Source organism: Indicator indicator, chromosome Z (genome assembly GCF_027791375.1).
Source record: "Indicator indicator isolate 239-I01 chromosome Z, UM_Iind_1.1, whole genome shotgun sequence".
Taxonomy (NCBI): Eukaryota; Metazoa; Chordata; class Aves; order Piciformes; family Indicatoridae; genus Indicator; species Indicator indicator.
Genome location: NC_072053.1, coordinates 59,700,081 through 59,720,921, shown reverse-complemented (window position 1 = coordinate 59,720,921; position 20,841 = coordinate 59,700,081). Strand labels below are relative to the sequence as shown.

The 20,841-nt window shown below is 35.9% G+C and overlaps 1 protein-coding gene across 1 annotated transcript in view; it reads left to right on the top strand.

Moving 5' to 3' along the window:
• ADAMTS19 (ADAM metallopeptidase with thrombospondin type 1 motif 19) overlaps nt 1-20,841 on the top strand; it is a 129,033-nt gene that overhangs the window by 60,799 nt on the left and 47,393 nt on the right. The window contains exons 8-10 of the mRNA XM_054397780.1: nt 8,664-8,769; nt 18,601-18,741; nt 19,605-19,755. Coding sequence (XP_054253755.1) covers nt 8,664-8,769; nt 18,601-18,741; nt 19,605-19,755 — 398 coding nt within the window. The remainder of the gene's footprint in view (nt 1-8,663; nt 8,770-18,600; nt 18,742-19,604; nt 19,756-20,841) is intronic.

The window sequence follows — 20,841 nt, the reverse complement described above, 5'->3', positions numbered from 1 at the left end:
GATTGCACCATGCTTCAGTTCAGAAAAAAAGAAAAAAGCACGTAAATGTTTTCTTTAAGTGGGATCTTGACAACAGAAAAATAATCACTGTATTACCACTTTAAGCTTGATTGCCTCATGAAAACATGAGAAGTGCTTTACAGGAATCACTAAGATTGCAGAAAACAAGGAGATCTATTACTGAAAAACTTTGTCAGGAAAAAAATTAGTGTTTCAATTAGAGTGTCATTTCCAAAGTAAAACTATGATACAATAAATTATGAATGAAAGCAAGACAGTTGTTTTCCTCATATTTTGTTGTGGGAATAAAAACAAGTCTAATGAAGGTGTGTTAGAGTAAAAATTACATGGTCTTATGAGTGATTGTGCATCGTTTTGTTCCACAGAGGGTTGTGCCAAGACAAGGGAAAGAAGCCACCAGAATTTAAACTGTAGAAAACTCAATATGATATGAAGTCTCAATTCCTTGTAAACCATCAGTGATATATTATGACTAGATTGAATTGGTGGTGGGAGTTGGTATTGCACAAGTCTTGGGAGCATATTCAGAAAAAGAGTGATTTGATGTAATGAGACAAGAGGTGAATGCAAATACACTGCTGTGTGCATAAATGTATAGAGCATGGGGGTTACTTCAGCAGCTGCAGATTCTATGAATGTGAGAACTGAAACCCAGATGTCAGGAAGGCAATAAGGGAGATAAGCAACACCTGGGTGAGTATTTTAACTATTTAGATGGAATGACATAATTCATTACCTTTAGTATGTATTTTACTCTGTGATGGTAATGTATGTTGACCCAAATATTAAGAGTATGCAGAGTTACAGATGTTATTTTAAAACATCTGAAGGTGAACACACACTTCATAGAGGTGGAAGCAGTACCAACAACTAATTGGCCCATCTTACGTTAAATGATAACATCTACTTATCATATTTGTTATGTGGAGAGTTAGATTTTCTCAGAAGTTGAATAAGAGACAAGACATAGTTTTAGTTTTCTGTTCCATTACAGCTAATCCCAAGATCAGAACTGCCATATACTTAGATATCATGAGGACTGGAAATAGCTAATTAACACAAAAAACTCTCCCTTCCATTTTCCCCAATGAAATAAAATAGAGAAAGCTATTTGACAGAGAAAGCTGCAAATACAGCCTGGAAGACTGCAAAGCAACATTGTCCCATTGGCCACCCGTAAAGCAAATGTAATCGTAGAATAAGTTGGAAAACATAGAAAGCAAGATTGAGTAGTTAAAAATACATCCTGTGGTGTACTATAGTGTTCACTGTTACTCTCTCTCCTTCTTGTCTGTAGAATAACAAGGGTTTTATAAACATGCAGAAATGGAGTGTTATGGTGGGAAATGGGCACCAACTCCTAGTCTGAAGTGTGTGATACTGGAGGTAAACTGTGTATCTGTTGGATCTGTCCAGTGCATCAGTAAAAAGCATATGCTCAAGAATATACATTTATTTATGCGTGTATTTGCTGAGAGCTGTTCTGAAATGGCTCTTCCTCACCTTGAAGCCTGTTCCTGGCTTTTTAAGTAACAAGCTTCTGCTTTACTTTGGAAAGCGGCAATCAGTTTTGTTGCCAAAGGTGTCTGTTTGAAGTCACAGCTTACTTGATTGCATACAACAGAGCTGCTAAAGCTTTCATAGGACACAATTTGCTCATGTAAGTTAAGGACTGAAAGTCTTTATTGTGTAAGCCCTAAAAATAGACTTTCCTACTTCTGTCCAAAAGTTAAACTTCTAAATGTAGCTCAAGGTTATTAGTAGTTTTCTGTGCCATGTAGAACAAACATCTAGAAGAATTGTTTATGCAAATCAGGATGTGGGGAATTTAGAGTAATGTATCAGACTAATTCAATTTCTTAGAAGATTGAATTATTGTTTAGAAAAATTACATTTTTCTTTCATATTAATGCTGTGAGAAAACACAGTGCAAAGAAATTCTGTGTTTCATGTTATCTATATGCTGTGATTTTTCGCATTTTTTTCTGAACAGAATGACTTAGCACCTCTTCAATATCCATAATTCTCAATCTAACCACATTTTTTTCTATATCTAGATCACAGGTGCAAAATAAGGTCAGATGTGGAAGAAAGGAAATTGTGACTTCTCTTTTTCAAATTACAGCTTTTTTCTTTTTGCTTTCTAGTATGTGGTTTTCTTTCTTGTCTTTGACTTTTCCCATTGATGTATTTTTTAATGGATGACCTTTCCATTCAGTGATGTTGCCTGTACAGAAAAAAAAAAAAAAAAAAAGCTATTTAGAGATTTTAAAAGTATACTGGCTGTACTGGCTGGCTATGTTACAGTTTATTGTTGCGTTAAAGATTTTCCTTCAAATGTGTCAGAATTTTTTCACGTTAAAAAAACAAGACCTGGGAATTAGTTGTGAGCTTTTACCTTAGAAGGAAGTTGTTCTTGAGTTCAGAAATGTTGTTATTACTGCTACCCACAGAGATGAGTATTTCATTCTACATAGTATGATACTTTTTCTGATTTCTTGATTAACATTCTCAACAAATCTTCAAACTATTCAAAGCAGACACACATTTACAACTTTACTGTTGAAAATTCGTTTCGACTACAACCACTTTTGTCAGAAAGACTGCAGTAGAACAAAGAGAATGTAAAATGCTCAGAGGGCTATAAAAGGTGTGGTTGGCTTCTTCATGAGGAGTTGCTGAATTCACTAGAACCTCACATTTTGGTGTTGAGATAGTAGACAAAGATTTTGGAAGTCATAGATAGTTTTGGATAGATAAATAGAGCTTAATGTTTGAATTAGAACACCCCATATGCAGTCTCCATAAAGAGACAAAAAAGTACTGGTATACTCGGGATCTATACTCTGGATACAGGCTCCCTAGGGGAGTTGTGGAGCCTCCTTCTCTGGAGACTTTCAAAACCCACCTGGATGCGTTCCTGTGCAGACTATCCTAAGTGATCCTGCTCTGGCAGGGGGGTTGGACCTGATGATCTCTTGAGGTCCCTTCCAACCTCTGATATACTGTGGTACTGTGATATTTGCCATCACATATTATGGATCCAAAGTCTGAAGCAGATTAAGAAGGAATACCCAAATTCAGAGAAAAAATGTTTGGTGATGGTTAGCGATGACAGTTGGGATGCCGCCTTTAGCTCAGAGAATCTCTACAACACTTGTCATCAAAGGACAGGAGGGTACAGTGAGGAAAATTCACTTACTGTCTCATCTGTGTATTCATCTGGAGAAAAGTGTTTTCCATGTGGTCTGCATTTTAGAAGAAAATTATTATCTTTCAGCAGTTCTACCTTCCCATCCCTTTAGTAACATATTAGACATCTGTGGATTGTTCATAAAGTGCGTAAAACAGTCATACACTCAGAATTTGTTCTTACATGTATGGTATGCATTGATATGCCCTTTCCATTTGGAAGCCTTTTCCCCACTCCAAGGATTAAAAGTGCAGCAGTTTGTTTAAAGGGAGAAGATTAAGCTTGTTATTCTATTCTAAAACATAAAAGAACTTACTTACTAGGTACTGGTGAAGTATTTTTCTGGAAACCTTACATAAATCACAATACATAAATCACAAATTTAAAAAGCAGGTGAATAAAATCTGAGTTGTGTTTCTATGAAATGCAGCAGAAATTGATATGGTTTTATTCAGTTTTTTCAAATGTCTTGGATCAGTGTGTATGTGGATTTTTATACATACACACATATATGGCTATAGTTATCATCATTGTCACTTTAAAAAGAAAAAAATAAGTATTTCTAGGCTTCCTTATTTGCGTTGGAGGTTCCCTGTATTTTGATTGCTGCTGTGTTCAAGGGACGCAGATTCACTGATCAGGCTTTTTCTCCTGGAAAACGTCAGTGTCTTGGACACCCTTTAGAGCAGTTTGCACTGATTAGGCTTTTAAGTGTCAGCTCTGTGGAAAGGGTGTTGTTTTCTCTTGCTTCTTTAGAAAAGCATCTGGGCTTATAAAAAAATTGTTAGATTAGTAATCAAGTCCAGTTAAATAATATTGTTGATGCACACAGGTTCACTGATTTGCCAGTTCAAATTTGAAATGCTTGAATCAAAAGCCAGATGTACTTGGGCATTGAATTATGTTTTTATTGCAGGTTTGACCATCATCAATAATCCCAACTAAGGTTATGATGTCAGGAATATATCACTGTATGGCTAAAGAGGGTTTTTTTTGGAAGTTTGTGATTCAAACTGCCATTAGTTTTTCTGCATAATTTCTATCCCTTTCAGGCTTATCTGTATTTTGTCAGTCATTTATACTATTGTTGATAAAGCTTGGTGTAGTAACTTTAGAAGAAAATGCCATATGTAAATATTACTTTTTATTCATAATATGTGCTGGAACAATATCAGTATAGTATATATACTAATTTAATAAAAATAGATCCGTTGTTTGTGAAGTTCATAAACAATTTCAGTATTATTGAAATTATATTTAATATGCATTCAGTAGTAATTCATCATTTAATGCAATAGACGCTTCACACTGTTCTGTTCTACTGTTTTTCATCTTGGTTAAATTTGACAGTTTTTAGTAATGGGTAGGTAGCATAACAGGGTGAATCCTATCCCTAGATTCCTGAGAATATAACGTATTCCTTCATCAAAAACTACTTTAAAATGCTTTAAACTGTTTTCTCCTGAATTGTGCTGTACAAACATATGCTCTTTTCATTTCTTTCTGCTTGTGTTTTCAAGTATTGGAAAAAAGAACATATGTATTTGGTTTTTGAGGAACTTTGATTTCATGTGGACTGGAAATTCAGGTAGACTCTGCTCATGGTAGTAGTAGTGACATCTGGGTGATCCCCTATATAGCCCTTTTCATCAAAGAATATGTAGCAAGAACTCTGTTTTTTATGGTTGTTACTGCCTTACAATTTAGAAAAAAAAAATCTCTTGAGCAGAACATTACTGTTCCCAAAACAAAAGAGCTGCGAAATAGCTCAGGAATGTGGATCACTATAAAGAGAAAAATAGTAATCGTTCTTTAGCCTTTTAAAATGCAGTAATACAAATGCCGATGTACTTACATGTTGTATGGTCACTGCAAGAAAGAGCAACATTTGTATGTTTGACTGCGTATTTTTTAATGTGATTTTACTGTGGAGTTTTAGTTCCTGCAGGCAATGCTGACAGTAGCTTTTTAATATAGGTAGTGGTTTTATACTATGGGCTGTAGCCCATGAATGAGTAAGTAGGGAGAGCTGACAAATTTGTATGAGTACTTTAGCTGGTGATATGTTTTGTGTGATATCCTTGTGCGATTAACTATGAATTTTCAACAGAAAAGTTGTAAACATGTGTCTGCTTTGAATAGTTTGAAGATTAGTTGAGAATGTTCATTAAGAAATCAGATAATGTATCATACTATGTAGAATGAAATACTCATCTCTGTGGGTGGCAGTAATAGCAGTAATAATAAAGTAGTACAATGAATTTGGTGAAAGTTCTTTTCTGAAGCAGTATGTATTTCACTTGGATATTTACAAGTTTGGTTTATAAAAATATGTTGTCCACCACACAGGTGTGGTTCTTGTAGGGCAAAATGGTGCACCTGCTCTTTTAATTGATACGGCATGTATTTTCTCCTTAATTAACTTGATAAATAGTTATCTGCAAAGTGAAGTAATTTGAATATTTTACATTTGGTATGTATTCATTAGGTATTGGGTTTTTTTATTGTTGTTGTTTGTTTTCAAAACACAGCTTTATAGATAAATAACAGGATGCTTTCTTAAATTGTCAGTGACATGATGTGACTGCTTTCCAGCCAGCACTTTTCAGATTGTGTTTCAGTTTGAAACTATATGGTGAATCCGTGGGGTTCGCTAGAAATGCCTTTATCATAACAAGGGAGCAATTGTTCGTTTTGTGTTTTTTTTCTCTTGTGGATACAACCTTGGAGCAGTTCCAGCTGTGTTAATAAGCCACAGGAAGCAGCAGTGAACATATGTATATTTAGGACTAAATTCTTTCTGCAGATACAACTAAGACCAACTGCTCACTGAAGTCAATTTCTTTTTCTCTACATGTGAAATTAATAACCAAGGACAAGACATAAAACTAGTCCACAGCTAGTAGTTAGCTAATTTGCATCCAGTAGCTGATGCTGGATGTGGCTTTCACATATGAGGCTCACTTTAACAGGGGAAACATCATAAAGATTAATTGCACTTCATGCTTTTGGACATGTCTAAAGTCAGCAATCTGACTTCATCTAAATGAAATGCAGGTCTTACGTTTTGTATGTTACACTTGAAAAGGTCAGACATAATTAATTCCCTTCAAGGAATGCCAAATATAAAACCATTATTGGTGATATATATTGAGTATTGTTGAAAATGTCTACAGGTATGAAACTTGGCAATGTGAAAAGTTCTTTGGGATTAAACTAGGGAGCAGGCAGGATGGTAGACAGCAATTTACAGTACTCATATTGTAGGGAAAGCTGTTGCTAATGTGGTTGAACCTACCATTTTGGAGGCCAAAAGAGGCCATTTTAGAGGCCCTATAAAAAAGCCCACAAAGAAATAGCTAGAGACCATCAGGCAGTTTTCAGTTAGTATTCAGCATCCTTGGGCAGAGGGAGACTTGGGGATTCTCTTTCTGTAGATTCCAGCAAGTAAACTTTTTATTCAAGTTAGGTATTCATTATCAGTAGATGTTCTTGTTTAACCACAGCTAGCAAGTAAGCATCACACAGCTGCTCACTTAGTCACCACCAGTGGAATGTGGGGAGAGAATGGGAAGAGCAAAAACGTGAGAAAACTCATGGGTTGAGATAAGAACAACTTCCTAATGAAGAGACAATAATAATGCTAATAAAAGTAACTGTAATAAAAATTAAAAAATAATTGTAATGAAAAGTTAAATAATGGAGAAAGAAAACCCAAGAAAGACAAGTGATGCAAATGAAAATAGTTGCTTACCACAAACCCCCTAGTTTTATTACTGAGCATGATGCCATATGGTATGGAATATCCCTTTGGTCAGTTGGGGGTCAGCTGTCCCAGCTGTGTCCCCTCCCAACTTCATGTGTACTTCCAGCTTACTCCCTGGTGGATCAGTGTGGGAAGTAGAAAAGCCTTGACTCTATGTAAGCACTCTCAGCAGTGACTGACACACCCCTGTGTTATCAACACCATTCCCAGCACAAATCTTAACCATAGACTCTTACCAGGTAGTGTGGAGAAAATTATCTCGATCCCCGCCAGAACCACTACAGCTGGGAAGGCATTTCTGAACATTTTGCCTTAAAGTAATAAGAATGTCCACAACAATTCACATTGCAGCATTGTGTTTTGTCTATTACATGAGTAATTTCTCTGTTTTGTTTAGTACTTCATAAATTCATTGATACTATAGTCAGAGCACTGGTGTCTGCTTCTACTGGTATTGTTACAACTCTACTACTTAAAGCTACAATCGTAAAAGTACCTCTGTCTTTTTCAGTTTCACTATCAAATCTTGAAAGAAAATGCATGTAGTAGTGGAACTAAAAGGCACAAAACATTTTTAGAAATATTTTTATTTCAGCCACTGGAGCATAACATTTGAAATAAAGCATTACATTTCAGAGCACTTTTCTCTTATTTTCAATACAGTTAATACAAAGGATACTTATATTTAGCACTTGTCATTTGAGTTCAAGTTTTTTGCTTTGAACATGTTTTGCCTTTTGTTGTGTCCTAAATTACATTTGCCTCTGCTCCATTTTTTTCTCCCTTCTTTGGAAAGAAATAGTAAAAGTTGATATATTCAGCCGTATTTAAATCTAATTTATAATTGTTTGTTCAGTCCCCAAGAATGTTTTTTTTTTTTTTTGTGACACAAGTTCTGTGTTCAAAAACTTTCAGTCAGGCTCTACTGAGAGCAATACTGTCAGACTAGTGGTGTGGTTAGTACTTGAATTTCATGTTCTAGATGATGTGTTATGCTCACAGACTGACAATTACTTGGGTTGTAAGAAGAACGATTTTTATCTTGCTAACTTAGAATGCTAGTTATGACTAAATTTCAGACACTCTCAAACATTTGAGACTTGACCTTTACATACAAACATCCCACAAACGTGTTAATTCAGAGAGCACTATTACATTGAAAGGATGTTCCTGGGAAGAAGGCCAAACACTTGAAACAATGTTTTGATTGCTTACTCTGAAATTTCAAACCAGTGACAGCAGTGGGCCCCCACTAAATGTATTTGTGGTCTAAAAAAAATATCGCAGTCCAAATTAAGCTCTGTATTTCTCAGTGTTTTACAGTTAAAGACATTTTATCTTTTTGCAGCAGGACTTTTAACTCAAAAGCCTACCATTCAGACTGCTGTTTTTTGAAAACTTAGGTATTATATAGTAGAGGCATTCTATCTCCTACAATAAGTGTGTTTGTGAGGCTACAGTTTCCTGTGAATTCTTCTGCTTCTGTGGATTGTGACTTCTTTACACATTTTTAAAGTCACTGGACATTGTATTAGTACTTAACAGTGATAATGTAAGGGCAATGTTTGGATGGATCTGATCACAATAGAGTGTCAGGCCTGCTTAGGGTCAGTAGAGCCATAATACATGCAGTTAGTAATTAAGTAATTAAAAATAATCAAATGTAGCATTTGTATTTCCTAGGTATAGCATATCTGAGTGGAATGTGCAGTGATAAACGAAAATGTATAATTGCAGAGGACAATGGTCTGAATCTCGCTTTTACCATCGCCCATGAAATGGGACACAAGTAAGTATGTGGATATCAAACCCAGTAAGGTATTTGCATGTGATACTACTATGAATTATTTGTGTACTTCAATTTTTTCCTTTTTTCTTTTTCCTTTTATCTTTTTCCTTTTATATTTTTCTTTTGATTTTTATGAAAATTTTGGGAAGAAATGGTTTTGTTAATAACAGTAGTGGCATGTATTGGTATCTGGTATGCAAATTAAAAAAATATTTACAGTAACACAGGAATCTTGATAGCTACACAATAACTCAGTTTGATGGAAGGACTGATATGATCTGTATAAAAATCAGGTGTTACAAATTCTTTTTCTCTTGTGACTGTGGTATGGTGTATCAGATCCAATTCTGACTGTTGCTGCCAACAAGTATTTTAATGAGATCATGAGTTGGAAATCCCTTACTTAATTTGGCTTTTTCAGGATTGATCCCATTAAAGTATATAATGGTCACTGGTCATCACAACATTAATATTGTGGTTTTTTCTCCCCTTAATAGGAAAGGATGACAAAATGAAGGTGAGGGTAGCTATCCTTCACAGTTGGATTTAATTTTTTTTACTCATTCTGTGAGGAATGAAGCAAAAGAGAAAAATTCTCATGTTGCAATAATCAGATTTGTTAGTGAAAGTTGTATTTGGTTCTTGGCTTGTTAAATTAAAATAGAGTTGTACTTGTTCAAGAAAAATAAGCAGGAGAGTTCTTATTTTCAGATAAAATTAAAGGAAGGTGTGTATTAATCTGGCATTTTTACCTACAACATGTCTTCCAGGTGTCTCTTCCAGGTATCATTTTTACAATAGCAGCTTCAGAGTGACAAGAGAGGAATATTTCATCTGAACTTTGAGGTTAGGTATCTTAGGACAAATATCATTCATATAGACTCTAAATATAAGGAATACAGACTGTTGATTTTTGCTGATCAGCCAGAGAATATAAACAAAGGCATTCACAACTGGTGGTGTTTTGATGAGTGTAACAATACCTTTGAAAAAGATAACAATTTGCTTTTGGAGGGCTTCTTTTACATACCAAGCTCCATATTGAGATATATATATATTTTTTTTTAATTTATTTGTCTCTGATAAAATCTCATGGTCATTTGCAAACTCAGAAAAAATTTGCAGACCTCTAATGTCATGGCATAATTTCTTTAATTACAGGTTTAAAGGACTTTAGGGAATATGGGGTAAAGTTTACTAAGTTTACCTGCAGAGGAACACAGTTGAAGAATTACAGTTAGTTATATTAAATACTTCTGGTACATGGAAGTTTTAATTATTAAGCTGTGTTTTGATTATCTTAGTCTTTCTAATTAAAAAACAAATATTCTCAAGTAGAATGAGCAACTAAACTTTACATTGCAATATGAAGTGTCTTTGTTCAAGCTATGTATATCTGAAAGCAGATGATCTTTTAATGACATTGAGAATTAATGTTCTAAGTCAACAACTTATTTTTGAGCTCCATCTTGAGATATTAGGAACCTGTCTGTGTAATCAGAAATTAAAAACTGTAACACATTAATGGATTTAGTTTTAATAATCACATCCTATTTATTCAAACAAATATAATGAGTAATTAGGTAAGTGTGTAATGAAGTCATATTACAGAATAAAAAGGAACAATTAATTAAAAATCTTTGACTCCACATGGAGAACAGACAGAAGGAGACAATTATTAGACAAGTATTAGGAAGAAGCTCTTCACTATGAGGATGGTGGAATGCTGGCACAGATGGTTCTTGGCCCAGGGAGGTGGTGGAGGCCCCATCCCTGGAGACATTCAAGATCAGGCTTCATGGAGTTCTGAGCAGCCTGATCTTGTTGGGGATGTCCTTGCTTTCTGCAGGGAGGTTCGACTACATGACCTTTAAAGGTTCTTCCAACCCAGTGCTTTCTATGATTCTTTGATTTTGCTTATCAAGTAACACATCTTCATTTTACTTACAAGATTGCAGTCTATGAGTTAAGGATAGATGTAAACTGCAGTATCTCAAAACACATTATATGTAACTGTACTTTAAAAGTAATTTTAAATAGTTGAAAGAGATACTAGTGGAATATCTCAGAATCAATTTAATAGACATCCACTACTTAATAGCTCATAAGCAAACAGAATACATTTTTGGTTACAATATTTGACAGTTTCATGAAATCCAGTGGAACATGAAGAGAGTTTTGAATGGGAGATTAGGAAATAGTAATGGAGCATCAGTTTCTCCATGCGTTTTTTGTTATCACAATTGAAAAGATGGTAAGAGAGCACAAGAAAATTAATAAGATTAATAAAAGCAACTGTCTGCCAATCTCTATATGAATAGCTTACTAATATGAAGTAGGGAATCTCATTAAAGTAACTGAAAATGGAGCCATCTTGATGCTTCATTTAGCGTTTATTTTGATCGTTTATCATTCCTCTGTGGGAGAAAGAATGAAGCCTGACTTGATACCTGGATGGATATGTGAAAGTATGATCAGAAAGAGCCAGCAGGTCATACTTTGGCCTGTTTCAGTGAATGGTCAGGAGTCTCGGAAAGCTGGACATTCTTCAGGAAAGAAGTATAAAAGCTGAAGGAACAAGTCATCTTCATGTGCCAAAAACCCAAGTTGGTGAGGAATAAGGCCAGCCTGGCTGAAAACAAACACTTGATTGCAGCTTAGGAAGAAAAGGAGAATTTATGGTCGTTGGAAGAAGGGGCAGGCCACTCAGGAGGATAAAAAAAGGTATTTTGAGGCTATGCAAAGAGAAAATTAGAACGGCCAAAGTCCAACTGGAAATTAATCTGGCTTCACCTTTTGAAATGAACAGGAAATACATCTACAAATATATTAGCAACCAAAGGAGGGCCAAGAAGAATCTCTGTCCTTTGTTGGATAAACGGAGAAATGTAGTGGTCAAGGATGAGCAAAAGTCTGAGATGCTCAATACCTTCTTTGCTTAAGTCTTTAGTAGTAGTCTTTGTTCACTGTATACCCAGCCTCCTGAGCTGAAATATGGGGGTGTGAAGCAGAATAAAGCCCTTGTAGTCCCAGAGGAGATAACATGCTACACCACTTAGACATACACACGGCTATGGAATCAGGTGGCATACAGATCAGGGTACTGACAGAACTGGTGGAAGTGCTCACCAAACCACTTTGCAATCACTAACTGAGGAAGTCCCAGTTGACTGGAAATTAGTACATGTGACACTTACCTACAAGGAGAATCTGGGGAACTACAGACCTGTCAGTCTGATCTCAGTGCTGAGGAAGGTTATGGAGCAGATCATCATGTGAGAGATTACACAGCATATGCAGTGCAACCAAGTGATCAGGCCCAGGTTCATGAAGGGCAGGTCCTGCTTGATGAACCTAATCTCCCTCTATGACAAGGTGACCCACTTAGTTGGTGATAGAAAGGCTATGAATGTTTTCTTGTCTGCACTTTAGTAAAGCATTTGACACTGTCTCCCACAGCGTCCTGGAGAAACTGGCTGCTCATGGCTTGGGTGAGTGGACCCTTAGCAGGGTAAAACACTGGCTGGGCCCAAAGAGTAGTGGTGAATAGAGTTAAATCCAGTCACAAATGTTGTTCTTCAGGGCTCAATAGCGGGGCCAGCTTTCTTTAATATTTTTATCAATGATATGGATGAGGGGATTGACTGCATCCTCAGTAATTTGCAAATGACAGTAAGAATGTTGATCTGCTTAAGAGCAGGGAGGGCTGTACAGAGAGTCTTGGACAGGCTGGATCAGTGAGCTGACACAAAATACATGTTTAAGAAGGCCAAGTGCTGGATCTTGCACTTGGGTCACAACAACCCCATGCAGTGCTACAGGGTTGGGGCAGAGTGTTGGAAAACTGCGCAGTAGAGAAAGAGTTGGGGTGTGCTGAGTGACATCCAGCTGAACATGGGCCAACGATGTACTCAGATGGCCCAGAAGGCAAACAGCATCCTGACCTGTATCAGGAACAGTGTGACCAGCAGAAGCTGGGAAGTCATCATGCCCTGTACTCATCACTGGTGGGGCCGCACCTCCAATACTGTGTTCAGTTTTAGTCCCCTAACTACAAGAAGGACATTGAGTTGCTAGATTGTCCAGACAAGGGCAACAAAGGTAGTGAAGGGCCTGGAGAGCAGGTGTTAAGCAGGAATATCTGAGGGAACTGGAATTGTTTATTCTGCAGAAGAGGCTGAGGGAACACTTCATTACTCTCTGCAGCTACCTGAAAGGAGGTTGTAGTGTGGTGGGGCTTGGTCTCTTCTTCCTAGTATCAGGTGACAGGACAAGATGAAATGGCCTGAGATGGTGCTAGGGGAGGTTTCGATTGGATATTAGGAAAACATTTCCTCATGGAAAGAGTGGTCAGGCACTGGAATAAGTTGCCCAGGGAGGTGGTGGAGTCACTGTCCCTGGTTCAAGAAACATGTGAACATGGCTCTTTGGGACATGGTTTAATGTCCATGGTGGCAACAGTTGGACTTGATGATCTCGGAGGTCTTTTTCAGCTGAAACAATTCTATGATTGTATAATAATCACCCCAGTAGTTTCATCACAATACTGCTTTTTTCCCCCTGCCCTGGTTAGATTAAGAATCCATAAGATGACTGTTCAAAACTATTGCAATAAGTGCCCACAGTGCATTGACTGATCTTTAAAGACTTTTTAATGAAGTTCAAAAGATCTGTATACATCTTCACCCATACGAAATGACATTTCATACACATATAGTGATAGTAAATAGAAAGTTACATCAAAAAAAGCATTATTCAAAAAAAAGCAATCACACTTGAGATCACCTTAGATTGTCACTCAATTTTCACTCTGGTCTTCCTGCATGCACATCAAAGTATGTATCTGTGTTCCATAGCCATGAAGTAATGGTGATTTAAATCAACCTAGGATCTTACTAGGCAAGTGGGTACATCATATTAAACTTCCCAGTGGACTACAACTTGTCAAAAAAATACACTTGCAATTAGAGATGAGAGAAACAAATACAACTTGGTGATTATGAAAAAAAATAGTTTTGCTTAGTCTAATTTTAAGAAGAGATAGAAGCTTAAGAAAGTTCATGATGCCAACCCATCACAACAGTGTTTAACACAAATCAAGCCTCACTGTTCTTTTGCTGGTAGCTAGACACCTGGAGAAAGAAACAGCTCATGAAGAAATGAAGCACTGAGAAAGCAGAGTAGTGCTGCATCAGTATTATTAGTAAGTTTAAAATTTGTACTTGAAATTTTGAAGAATTGTCAACTCTTCTCTAGCAGGATATCAAGACTTCCATTTTTTATAGACTATAATATACCAGGATGGATTTGTAGTTGATTTTCCTTAGAATAGCAATTATAAAATGGACGGCCTACAGGATGCATAGGCTTAGTTGATAGTCTGATACATTCAAATGAGCTCTGAACAAGTTGGCAAAAGATCAGAACAGTGCCACTGTTTTTTGTCAAAAAGGAGACAATTTTTTTTTATGGTCTATTCACTGAGTAGCTCAAAGTCTTTTTCTTGATTACATCTTTTCTTCAAATTGAAGAAATGCTGTATGTCAGTGTTTTTCCCTGGCATAAGATTAAAGGCATAAACCAGAGATGTAGTTGTTTATCTTGAAATACTGCAGTTTGCAGGATTATGGCATGAGTATCGTCTTTCCCAAGTGAACACTTCTACTGCATTTTACACTCTATAAAAAAAAATCAGCAAAGGATATTATATATCATCATGTCATGATGCTAAATACATCTGTCACATCAATGCTTTAAATAATTTGTGTACTTAAATCAAAGGACCATGACACAGCAGTATGTCTAGATTCAGCTTCTTGAAGCATGGTGGTTGAATTGTTGGTAGAAGAAGTTACCAACTCAGCTGGCCAGCAGCATGCAGTACATGTTATTGTTCATATCTTAATACACGTGTTGTATTCTTTGCGCAAATATTTTAAGATTGCAAATGTAATTGAAGTTGCCAGCACCTCTGACAATGAGACAGTGATTCTCAAAAGAAAAATATGCACTGCATAAACATTGTTTTTTATTTTTTTAATTTTTTTTCTTTTTATCATCAGATTATTTACAAGAAGATTGACGGTTCTTTGTCCAGTAGTTTCTTACTTTGAAGACTATGGTTTTCAAACAGACATCATCTTCTGCTTTTCACCATCATAGCTTTTCTGTAACCATGTTACTTGGCTTTCAGTTCACTTCAGACTAAATAATTCATTTGCCAGTAGAACCACATGTCTTAACACCTGTATGCAATGATCTGTGAAACTGTCATAGATTTTAAAGCATTTTTTAAAAATCGTGCAGGAATTTCTCTTTCACTAATGGAGATTTTTGTAAAACACCCAGACAAACATATAATACTTCTTTTTTCATGAATTGCATTGAACAGCTCATAGAAGTCTGCTTCTAGTCCATTTGTTTACATATGTTTCTCTATAAAGGTAGGAGTGCATTAAGATTTTCTTTTTTTATTGTGGTTGAAAAAGTGCAATTCAGATAGACCTAAAGTAATTCTCTGTATCTATTTCACACAACTAATTGCCCCTGCATTAAGTTTTTGGTACTACTTGGTCTTTGTGTCTACAATGTCTCTTTCTAGTTTAATAACATCATTTCTGTTCAGCAACATTACTATGCATTTAAGTGGAATGGTATGGTAATAACTAGGTCATCATATGCCATTGGCAAAGTGCAATCAAAATAATGAACAAATATTGGAAGACTTTCCACCTGGAAGAGTGTGGGGTCACTGAGGAAATCTGTGATGCTGTGAATGTAGCATCACATGAGGGAGACTTTTGGATTCCTATAGTAAGAAATAGCACTTTACAATATAGACATAATTCTGCCCAGAATATGCGTGTATAGCCTTATTTAATGATACTTGGTACTTTTTCACTATGTGGGTTAACACTGGAATGCATTTTGTGCCTGCAAGTTTATAATCTGTTCCCCTGATAGCAGGAGAGATGCTGTTGCCTATCTTGAATTCAGTAAATTGCAGTGGTAGTAAACCATGACAGATGATTTTGTTAACTGAAAAATGGAACTAATATTGGTTTCCTGCTTTCAATGGCCTGAGTTTTAAGTTGTTAATTCTAACTTCTAAGCATGGAAATTAAGTATTTTTCTTTGTACTATTCCTACTGCGCATTAAACATCAACAAGAATGATCTTCAAAATTTAGCAGATATTGTTCCAACTTTCTGTGCAATATCACCAAACAATAACAAAAAAATCTGGCAGTGTTTTTTAAACAAGATTTAGAGGTTTTATTAAGACAGAAACATTTTTTCAGTCGACTTGACAACCATGTATAATGTTAGTGGAGTTTATTTGACCAAGGCTCTTCGTCAAAATACTTTTAAAATGAGATTATTTAAATGTAGTTTAGTTGCACAGTATGAATTGAAATACTGCTAATATTTTTGTTAGAGAATGCATTCTATTAGATGCTCCCTAATTTTGTGTATCTGCCATACATAGTTTGTAACCAGAAAGGGCAAGCATTTTTTTATCGCAGTGAAAAAAATAGCACTTGTGTTCTTCACACAGAATTTGATTTGTTTCCATATAGAGGTTGTTAAAATACAGCAGCGTCTTCTTTGTTAATTATGGGCTTTTTTTTCAGACTGTTACAAAGTTACCCTATTAGTCCAAATTCCCTTGTCCTCCTCCCACATGCACTCAGTGTTGCTTTCCTCTTCCTTGAGGCTGAATGGTCACAACTGCAGGAGAGAGGAGTTTATGGACAGAGAGGGCACTGTGCCCAAAACTAGCATAATAAATTCTACTGGAAGAACATAGAACAGTACCTTAAACAGATGCAGTTTCTGCGATGCTTTTGTTTTAAAGAAAGAATGTAGTTGTCTCTTTCTTGTAGACACCACAGCAAGGAAGGCTCAAGAAGGGCTAAAAATTACCATGTCCACCAGCATGAGTGGTTGTTGTTATATCCTTGTTTGTTGTTGTTATATCCTTGATTGATAGTGAAGCAGATCTGCACATGCTAACGTTGCTCTCTTGCTGGATAGGAAGTTGGCAATGACTGTTCAGCTTCTTTTTTGACTACACACAATGTGATGTGGAGAAAGGAATCAAAAATCAGCATATTTACTTTCACATGGTCCTACAATTCATACTAGGTCAGATAAAAGTGTGCCTTCATTACCATGCTATAGAAGGGATCAGTACGTTTTAGTGGAATAGATTTCTGAGACTGCTTAAGAGCAGGTTCTGTTCCTACTTTAGTATACTCCTCATGTATTGTCTTGCAATTTAATTAGTTGAGGTTAACAGAATGACCTGTACTTCCCCTTTGAAGTAGCTATTAATTCTTACAGTCAAAGGGTTCTATACTAGTCTTCACTACTCCTTGCTGGATGTTTTGTTCCAGACACTTAATTTGGAGGTGGAAGCACATTGCCAAATGAATCCTATTGGATTAGTGCATATACTATGAACAATATTTGAATGCCAATGCAGAACAGAAGTGTTACAAAAGTGTAGCAGCTGAAGTATTGAAAGATGATAGGAATTAGTTGGTTGTTTTGTTTTGTTTTGTGTTAGTACTTAATGTTGCTGATATTCAGGTACTCCAGATTATGGGGCGTACACATCACTTTAAGAGAGAGAGCACTCTCATAGGCAAGGTAAAGCCCTACACAGCATTTAAGTTCATTTCATTTGTAAACAGAAGGTAATGCAGCTTTCAAAATTATAAAAAATTGATGGAGCTATGAGGGAGTTTTGGATACAAACTGAGAAGTCAGCTGGTGTTTTCAGTCGAGTGAAAACAGTCAACTGTTTAAGCTACAGTGGCAGGCCTTTTTCGACCTTTAGCACTGTGATGTCTTGAACTACTGAGACGTGGCTAACTTGTCCCATCTTCACAGTATGTAAGTGATTTGACTGCTCTTTGACTGAAGGAATCAATACAAAATATAAAACTTCATTCACTCTAAGGTTTTACTTTTTGCAGGGCAGACTAGGGCTGAAAAATTACAGTGACATTTCGAATCTAGTGCTCTGGAGAACAGTCCTGTATTCTTTTACAAATCTTAAGCAGCTGAAAATATTTAATTTATTTCTCTTAATGCTGGTCAAGTGTATATCCACTTAGCTAATTTTGAGGACTTTATTAAGTCTGTTTTCTTCCTTTGTGTTTACTGGTTGTGAATGAGAGTGACAGTGATTCTCCAGTTAAAGAGGCAGCTTCAAGCAGATTTTTACTAGAATTTGACACTGGAGTGCCCTATATCAGAACTCACTGGGACGCATATGGATGCTGTCTTTGAAATCAAAACCCATTCAATTGCTTCAACAGTGAAGCGATTAGGTGATTTTTTCTTTAGACACAGTAATTACACATTAAGCTTTACTATTCTATAAAGTTTCAAGAAACTATTTCCATATGGAATTAAGATAGAATCACTGCCAATATACTGAAAAATTCACTGATCTCAAAAAGGAAATTTCCACTATTGTTGCTTCCCATTAGTGAAGGAAGTACAGTTCATTATATCTGCAGTAGTGGTACAGTTCTAAACATTCAACAAGTTGTCCAAAATATATATTGAATAGCTGATTAGAATGTAAAATGTATCATCAAAGAATTTTGCTTCACTTTCACTTTTTAGTATAGAATCTTTCAGTATAGTTCTAAACTCAAGTTTCCATGTGAAAGATGTCATAGAAATATATTAAAATATATTTTTGCATGTGAGATAGATATACATGTTTTTGTAGCCTTTTGTAAGAGTTTTAACTTACAAGCATTCTATTTTGTTGTTATTTTGTTGTGCTTTGGTTTATTTTTAATAACTTTAGCATGGGGATAAACCACGACAATGACCACCCATCCTGTGCAGATGGTCTCCATATCATGTCTGGGGAGTGGATTAAAGGACAGAATCTTGGAGATGTTTCATGGTCTCGGTGCAGCAGGGAAGATCTGGAAAGATTTCTCAGGTATATCATTCAAGAAAAAGAACTCTAACTATATGTCTTTTATAAATATTTCCAGTAAATATGCTGAAATAGTAACCGGGGAGGATGTGCCACTTCTATTGGAGGTTTGTGTTTGCACAATTCATCAAAGTAATTAAGTCATTATGAATTACATAAAATTTGACAGATTGACTAAAAATTAACATTTGTTAGTAATTATTTGAATTTTTCATACATACTGAGAACTTTCTTGTAACAGTTAAGCAACCCTCAAAAGGTCTCTTTTATGAAAGTGGAACAGTTAGTATAAGTTAAATATGTCAGTCTGAGACATTTGTACTAAATCTAGATGGAAAGCCAACTATGACTTGGTGCTTTAACAAGTTTAAGTATTTTCAAATACTTTTTCTTCAATTTTTGAGAAAACCACTAGCTCAGAAACATATGTATTTAAAAATTTATATACAAATATATATAAATGATTAATTTAAAATCCTGCTAGATGTGAAAACTAAGCTACACAACTGCCTGTGCATTATAAGTTGTCTACTCTTTTAGAATTTTTTTAATCTGTATGCAAACTTTAAGCAATTAAGTAAATTTTGCAGTGAAATGTTGTCCAGCACTTTCCTGTTTTTCTTATTCTAGCTACTAAATTACATTGTCTTTCTGCAAATGTGCAACATCAAAACATATCACTAATGTATATCAAGTAAGGGATATGAATTTCTATGGGGTTATTTCTCTGAATGACAGCCCAGTGCTGATGAATAAAAAAAAAATTAAGAATCCACATTTTTCTACTGCCAAATGCGTGTTTAAGTCAGCATGACAATCAAACTCATTAGGCTTGCTCAGCATATGAAATCTCTACATATTGCCAGGTCAAAGGCCAGTAACTGTCTGCTACAGACGAATCCTCAGAGCCTCAATTCTGTGATTATTCCCTCCAAGCTCCCAGGAATGACATACACTGCAGATGAACAGTGTCAGATTCTTTTTGGACCAACTGCTTCCTTTTGCCAAGAAATGCAAGTAAGGATGGGTGTGTACTACGGAAAATACACCTAATAACTCGTTTTTCTGTAAGAGATTTTTTTGTGCATGTGTTTGAAAGAGAGAATAGCACCTTTGAAACAAGACATTTACATCTCACTTTCCAAAGCTTATGTTAACATTTTCATTTGTTTGTCTTGTAAGGTTTGCTTTGGATCTCCGAACATCCTGAACCATGTTGTATTTTACCATTCCACTGATAACATTCTTTGTACTTTAGAAACAAAAAATGTAGTCTCAAGTCACTTCATTGCAGCAAATGGAATATTTGCAATTCATTCTGCAGGGACCGTAGCTTCGATTTCATTGTGTTATTGGTCTTGAACCTCCATATCTGACATTCAGTAGAGTATATTGTGTCTGTGCATGCTTCAAGGGGGAAGAATGGTGTTAGCTAAGCTGTGTTCCTGAATATTCCCTGCCTCTCAGCAGTCCCCTGTCAGCCCAGGCAGAGCTATGCAATAGGAATTCCACTACTTGAGTTTTCTGTTCATGGTTCATGCCATGGTATGAAACAGTCACTATGTATTAACATTGAAAATACAGAGTAACAAAACTGAAACACTCTTCATAATTTTATTGGCTAATGCTGATTGGAAAAAAAAAAACAACAACAAAACAAAACAATAGAATGGTTTTAGCAGAGAGAAGAATCATTCTTTAATTTCAACAGGACTAGACCTGAATGTGTTGGAAGCCCTTGAGAAGGTAAACAAGACAAGGTGGTAGATAACACTACTACAAATGTATCAAGAGTGTGGAGCATGGATTAATAGAACAGAGGTTAGGAGGAACTCTGAAATAAAATTTCATCACTCAGAGTGAACATATAGCTGGAAAGGTCAGGATTATTTAATACAAAAACATCATTCCATACTCCTTTAGTTCTTTGGTTCTCATTATCTTTCTAGCTTGGACATCATAGTCTATTTTAGCAATTTTCAGTGAGAGTAATCTTCATCCTAATGATTCTCTGTGGAAACATTGCAATACATGTATGATTGCCACGTGGTGAGGGTGGCATAGCTGAAAAAAGAAAGGAGTTAGGTTATTGGTTATTATTTT